Genomic DNA, 6,290 nt, shown 5'->3' with positions numbered 1-6,290 from the left:
TGAAGCTGAGAACAAATAATGCATGCAGCTACACTATATTGCCAAATGGTCAATAATCCCCATAAACACACTCCTAAACCTTGTGGACAGCCTTCCAGAAGAGTTGACGCTGTTCTTGCTGCAAAGGGTGGACCAACATCATATTGAGCCCTATGGATTAGGAATAGGATGTACYKTAAACTCATTTGTAAGTCAAGGCAGATAAGCAAATACTTTTGGCAATACAGTATATCTGAAAAGTGCTTTATAAAGTTGAGTTAAATGTTTTTGTTGTAACTTATAATCGTGTTCTAATGTATTGATTCACTAAAGCTGAAGTTTGCTGTAAAATCTTAAATTACATTATAAATGGTTTTCACAGCACTAACAAATACTACAGGTTGAGTTAAGTTCTGTTATCACATTACTGATATTTACACAGAAACAAAGTTCAGAAAACAGGCTGATATCAGAGGTTAAAGGCCATGACAGAGGAAGAACTGATTCTGCTGAGACTGCACAACAACATAAGGAAGATGTCTGTGACAGCAACGTGACAAAGAGGAAGAAAGAGTTTCTATTGAACTGGACAGATGACTAAAAGTTAAAAAGATCTGACTCAAAAAGATCAACAAATTTTCTCCAGAGATAAGATTTAAAGCTGCAAGGACAATCCAGACATTTGGAAAACGGACTACTACAAAAACTAAAGGTAAAACCTGAAGCTTGTTTCTTTCATGACAAATGGTTCGCATGTTTTTACAGCTGTTTTTGTTGTTTTATTGTGTTATTGTGTTCTTAATACATTAAAATATTTCAAAATAATTGTGAAGGAAAACAGAGAAGCTATGGCTTTCTTAATCTCATCTTTTCCTGTTGATGTAAAAATATAGCTTTTACATTTTAAAATGTGTCCCAGTGTCTGACAGCAGATGTGTGTTCAAGGACAATCAGTGTCAGCGGGCTAAGTCATTTGATTGTTGCTAAGATATTTCAGACAAGCCCTGAATGTTGCATATGGGGTAAGTCCAGAGTCTAGCTGGCATGAGTCTGAGGAGGGGAAGTGTTGGAGGACAAGCTGTACTAAAATCCAATGTAAAACTCAGCTTTAGTTTGTCAGTGACATCTCAGTACATCAACTTGTTTAGAGTGAAGGCTTTATCAGAAATTGAATTGTAACAGAGAAAAGAAATCACAAAGAGATAAGAAAAGTCAAAACCTCAGTGTTGTCTCAGTGTCCAGATTAAGACCTGACAGCAAAAAGCAAAGGCAAACACTAGTTCTCCTCAAGTTCATGTTTGTCCTTCACCAAATTATTTTGTGAACCATTGGACACATTTTAATGAGACTTTCAACAAAAGTTTGACAAGTCTTCAGCTAAATGTGCTGCAGTAGCAGCTGAGAGCCAGATAATCCAAGCCCTGCCATAACTTGCAAATTCTAACAGGATCAAATGAGACTGAACGAACTGTCATCTACAAAGTTTTGTTAGCAAAATACTTTTTTCCAATTCTTATTCCAAAAGGATCTTGGTCTGAAACTCTGGCATGATGGTGGGTTAAAGACTTTCCTTCAAGAAGATGTTTCTGTTTTTCATTTTTATTGATTTCTTCTGTTTCATTGGTCAAATAATCTAATCTCTGCTTTCACCTGTGTCATTCATCCAGCTCAACCTCGGGTYCGTCTGATACTCCAAACTTKTTTTTTKTTTGTTTGTTTGTTTTTTTCAGTTCATTATTGACCCAGTTGTTCATCTGGCTGAGGTTTCAGAGGAAAATGGCCGTCACACCACCRAAAGACAAGTATGCTAAAGAACACAAGTTAGACATTTTTACATGTCTATTTAAGCTATCCTTCAAATATCAGTAACAAYCAATACCTAATAATTATAAAATCTGAGGTACAAATATGGACATCATTTGTAACTGATTGATTGATGTCAAGTCACCATCTACAGCTAAAATACTAAATTAGTGAAAAGTGGTAATCAAGACTTTTTTCTTTGCTTTCTGCAGGTATTTTGCTGTCTGGATGATCTTATTCATGCTTGGTCTGGGAACTCTGCTGCCCTGGAACTTTTTCATGACTGCTACCAAAGTACGGCATCATGTCCTGTTTCACTCTACATCATCATTTTTTAACTGCAGTACATTAAGTGTTTAAAAACAGTGACTGATGGTTTTATTACATGTTTACAGTACTTTAGAGGTCGTCTGAAAGATTCCTCTAACACTTCAACAAATCAGATGGARGCAGCAAATCAAGATCACAGCATCCTGGATGCTAAATTTAACAGTGTGATGACACTCTGTGCTATGTTGCCCTTGCTTCTCTGTGCCTGCCTCAGCTCCTTCCTGCATTCTTTGTGAGTACTACAAGTGAAACCACAGACCTGACACAGGCAGTATCTGCTCATGCAGGTGGTCAGTTCAGTCTGAATTACCATGGTGACATAGCCACTAGACAAAACGTAGGTTTTCTGTCTTCATGTTGATTTTTCAGCATCCCTCAGAGGCTCCGTGTGATGGGGAGTCTGCTCGTCATCATGTTTGTCTTCATTGTCACGGCTGTTCTTGTCAAAGTTCCTCTTGAGCCGCTGCCATTTTTTTCTATAACCATGGTGAAGATCATCATCATCAACTGTGAGTGTTTGTCCGCTGAGGTTTAAATCAAGGGCCAGCTCTTCTGCTGCTGTGAATTCTGGGGATGGTGCACTGATTAGTCTCTATCATCTCTAGATGATTTGTACATGTTAGCTTTGAGACCTAGCAGAGTGCAGTGTGGATGGGTAAATGAGGACACAGACTGTAGARTATCCTGGTTGGATGGAAAGGAGCCATATAAGTACAGTTCATTTACCTTTTTCTTGACCTGTTGCCATGTCCTCTTTGGTCCCAGTTATGTTCGATCTGTAGAAATATTGATAAGATCCATCCATCCATTATCTATACCAGTTTCTTCCTTTCAGGGTCACTGGTGCCCATATCCAGCAGTCACAGTGTGAGGGGCGGGGTACACCCTGGACAGGTCTCCAGTCCATCACAGGGACACAGAGACAAATGAGACAAACAACCATTCACTCTCTCACTCACACCTAGGGACAATTTAGAGTTATCATTTAACCCAACAGTCATGTTTTTGGTCTGTGGGAGGAAGCCGGATTTTGATWAGATATAGAACAAAAAAAGATTAAGACAGTGACAGTGAGATACACATCTCAGCATCATCACTAGGAGGACACAGAGGAAGACTGTCACAGCCTGTCTGACTGGCTTCAGAATCTACCAAACATCTTTGTAATCCTTTTTACCAACTTCAAAGATGTTCTTTTATTAATCTAAAATGGCTTGGGCTTCATTTCCAATGTCAGTTGCAGATTATATCACTGCTTGATAAGACTTTGGGCAGTAAAAAGTGAAGAGGCCTCTGGGCCTATAGGCCTTGAAGAACTACATTAAACATCTTGCACTCCTATCATCGATTACCCACCACTGGTTCATTGTGGTAAGAGTATCATGCMTCCCAAAAAAGCTGCATCTTGTGAGGATGAGCAAAATGGAGGAGATGACAACAGGACACAAGGGAACTGAAACCAAAATAAAATCTTTGGAAAGTGGCATAACAAAGTCATTGATGAAGGCATTGCAAAGTTGGATTATATTTTAAACCAGCACAGAAAGAAAAAATAGCTATTGATGCCAGATGCAAAGGGAGAAAAACCGAATGATTTGGAGCTAAATATTTGGCACAAATGGCTCAACTTGGATTGACCTGATATTCACTAATATTTCAGAGCTTTGTTCACAGTTTTTAAAAAGGAAATTCTTCAGTCTAATCTTAAAAGTAGACAGAGTGTCAGCCTCACGGAGCTGCTTCCACAAGAGAGGAGCTTGGTAACTGAAAGCTTTGCCTCCCATTCTACTTTTAGAAACAGGAGGAACCACAAGTAAACCTGTAGTCTGAGAGCCAAGGAACTTTTCCATTTCATCCTCCACTATGCGTTCAAATAAAACAAGGACATTTTTATCATAAATAATTTGACTTTTAATCATTTGACAAGACAAATGACCCCTCACAATAGTGCTTGGCAACTCCCCGGTGACTACTTTACTTCGAAACCACTTTAAAACAACCGCAGCTGTGACATGAAAAATCAAAACATGAAAAACACAAAACAAAGATTAAAAAAATCAAAAGCATTAAAATCAACAAAACAATAAAATAGRAATTAAACTAAAAACAAGTCTCAGGCTGTGCCAAAAGAAATGTTTTTAGAAGAGTTTTCAAAGTGGACAGTGAATGTTAGGGTTCATCTTCTTTATGTTTATTGTTTTTATCTTGACTTTATTTTTTTCCCTAATAACACCTTGTAGCTCAAGACAATAAATCTGAATGGATTTCAATTGAATGTGACCTGCTGTTGGACAGGTTGTGAGTACAACACTTACTGTGGTGACCTCAGTCTGAAGGAAAGATGTTTTAGAGTACTGTCTTTTTAATGTTCTGTTTGCATTTGTTAATTTGACTTGTGTTTTACAGCTTTTGGAGCAATGCTGCAGGGTAGTCTCTTTGGAATGGCTGGCTGGCTGCCGGCTTCATACACGACTCCCATCATGAGCGGCCAGGGACTCGCTGGAACCTTTGCTGCCTTCGCCATGATCTGCGCCATTGCAAGTCTGATCAACACCCTGACTATACTTCATCAATAATCAATCAATAACTCGTTTTTCATTCACAAGTACCTCTACCTTTTTAGAAATCATAACTTGTTCTGTCTGTATTGTTCAAATTAAAGTGTTTGAAATAGAAATGCACTAAGGATTATTTTGTGATATTTAGCCTGAACAGCTGTGATCAGTGATCGGACAGTTTTCAAGAATCCCACATTAGATAATGGATGGATAGATRTTAAATGCAATAAATTAAGCCATACAATACCACAGCTGTACCAAAATACAGATCATTTATTCAGTCATAGCTTTTTCATGATCCCAGCTCAATATAAACACATCTCTTCTGGCTCTGACCACTCCTCAGGGGCAAGTTGTCACATCGACTGGACGGCCTCCCTATCACGTGACCATATCCTTAAACAACAGCCTGAATTCCAGTGGTGGGCAGCACAAATCTAAAAATCAGTTCCACTAGCCCTAAAACACTAACTCACATATTTAAGTCCCCTAACTCTAAAGCACTAAAATAGCCCAGTCAACCCATGAACATTCTTCAACAGACAACATGTTGTAGTACCATGTCTTATCAGTAGCTGCGTTTCCATTGACCATGAAAATGCACAAATTAGCATTTCGAAAATAAACTTGCTTAATGGAAACACAAGAATTTTGAAAAACGTGCGTTTTTTTGACAAAATGATTTTGCGCTACCTGGTTTTTCGGCCAAAACCATAACCTCAGTCTTAGTTCCGTTAAAACTCAAAATCTTTAGTGCCATCAAGGCCTTCAGGTCCTCGAGACACATAAGAAGTGAGTCTATCTTCATAACAATGAAATGAAATACCATGTCTTCTGAGAATAGCTTAAGTGTTGTAAGTGATTAAAGGTGTGTATTAACCAGTCAGATCAAGTATTCTGTTTAAGTTGACTGACATGTCATTCAATATAGAAAACACACAAATCTAATCAGTGCATCTCTAGTTTGAAACATTTTAAGATGATTTAAAACAGAGTATTTATTAACCTCTTTCTTCCCATCTATTTTTCATTTTTCCCTACATTTCTTCCTCCCTTCTCATTACTTCTTTCTCTCTTAAATCACTTTATTTTTCTTTCTTTCTACTGTTCTTGTTTCTTCCTTGCTGCTGTTTATCTACATTCTTTTCATATTTATTTTTCTTTGCTGTAGGTGGTTCTGAGCTTGAGGATGCAGCATTTGGTTATTTCATCACAGCTTGTGTCGTCGTTCTTCTTTCCATTACGTCCTACATCCTGCTGCCTAAACTGGTAAACTTTAACACTCAACTAAGGTTGTTTAAGCAACAACTARATACCTTTTTATTACAGTTTGACCCTTTAACCCTAACTCCCCTTACTCCTAACTTGACTATTTGCAACAAAAAGTGAAAACATTACCACAAAAATAGGTCCAACTAACAATGAACAAATTGAGAATAGCCTTATAAAGACATGAATGGTGACATAGTCACATCATTAAGGATTCTTCTGAGGTCATTAAGAATATATTGATTGTTTTTCTTACATTTTGGGGACAATTCCCCCCCCAAAAAAAACAGCCTTGTGGTCCAAATGCAAATTACAGGTGGTAGTGGTGGTAGTGGTGGTGGTGGTGGTGGT

General features: G+C 38.0%; 1 protein-coding gene across 2 annotated transcripts in view; it reads left to right on the top strand.

The window, feature by feature from the left end:
• The first annotated feature begins 208 nt into the window (after positions 1–208).
• LOC106524354 (equilibrative nucleoside transporter 1) overlaps positions 209–6,290 on the top strand; it is a 12,559-nt gene continuing 6,477 nt past the window's right edge. The window contains exons 1-7 of one of the 2 annotated variants that reach the window (XM_014018124.1): positions 209–691; positions 1,710–1,781; positions 1,995–2,076; positions 2,178–2,344; positions 2,482–2,621; positions 4,519–4,653; positions 5,842–5,939. In XM_014018124.1, coding sequence (XP_013873578.1) covers positions 1,756–1,781; positions 1,995–2,076; positions 2,178–2,344; positions 2,482–2,621; positions 4,519–4,653; positions 5,842–5,939 — 648 coding nt within the window. In that variant the 5' untranslated portion in view covers positions 209–691; positions 1,710–1,755. Of the gene's footprint in view, positions 692–1,435; positions 1,782–1,994; positions 2,077–2,177; positions 2,345–2,481; positions 2,622–4,518; positions 4,654–5,841; positions 5,940–6,290 lie in introns of those variants that run through there. The other variant, XM_014018123.1, reaches the window with a different exon arrangement.

This window comes from Austrofundulus limnaeus, unplaced genomic scaffold (assembly GCF_001266775.1).
Source record: "Austrofundulus limnaeus strain Quisiro unplaced genomic scaffold, Austrofundulus_limnaeus-1.0 Scaffold183, whole genome shotgun sequence".
Classification (NCBI taxonomy): domain Eukaryota; kingdom Metazoa; phylum Chordata; class Actinopteri; order Cyprinodontiformes; family Rivulidae; genus Austrofundulus; species Austrofundulus limnaeus.
This window is presented reverse-complemented; position numbering and strand designations above follow the sequence as displayed.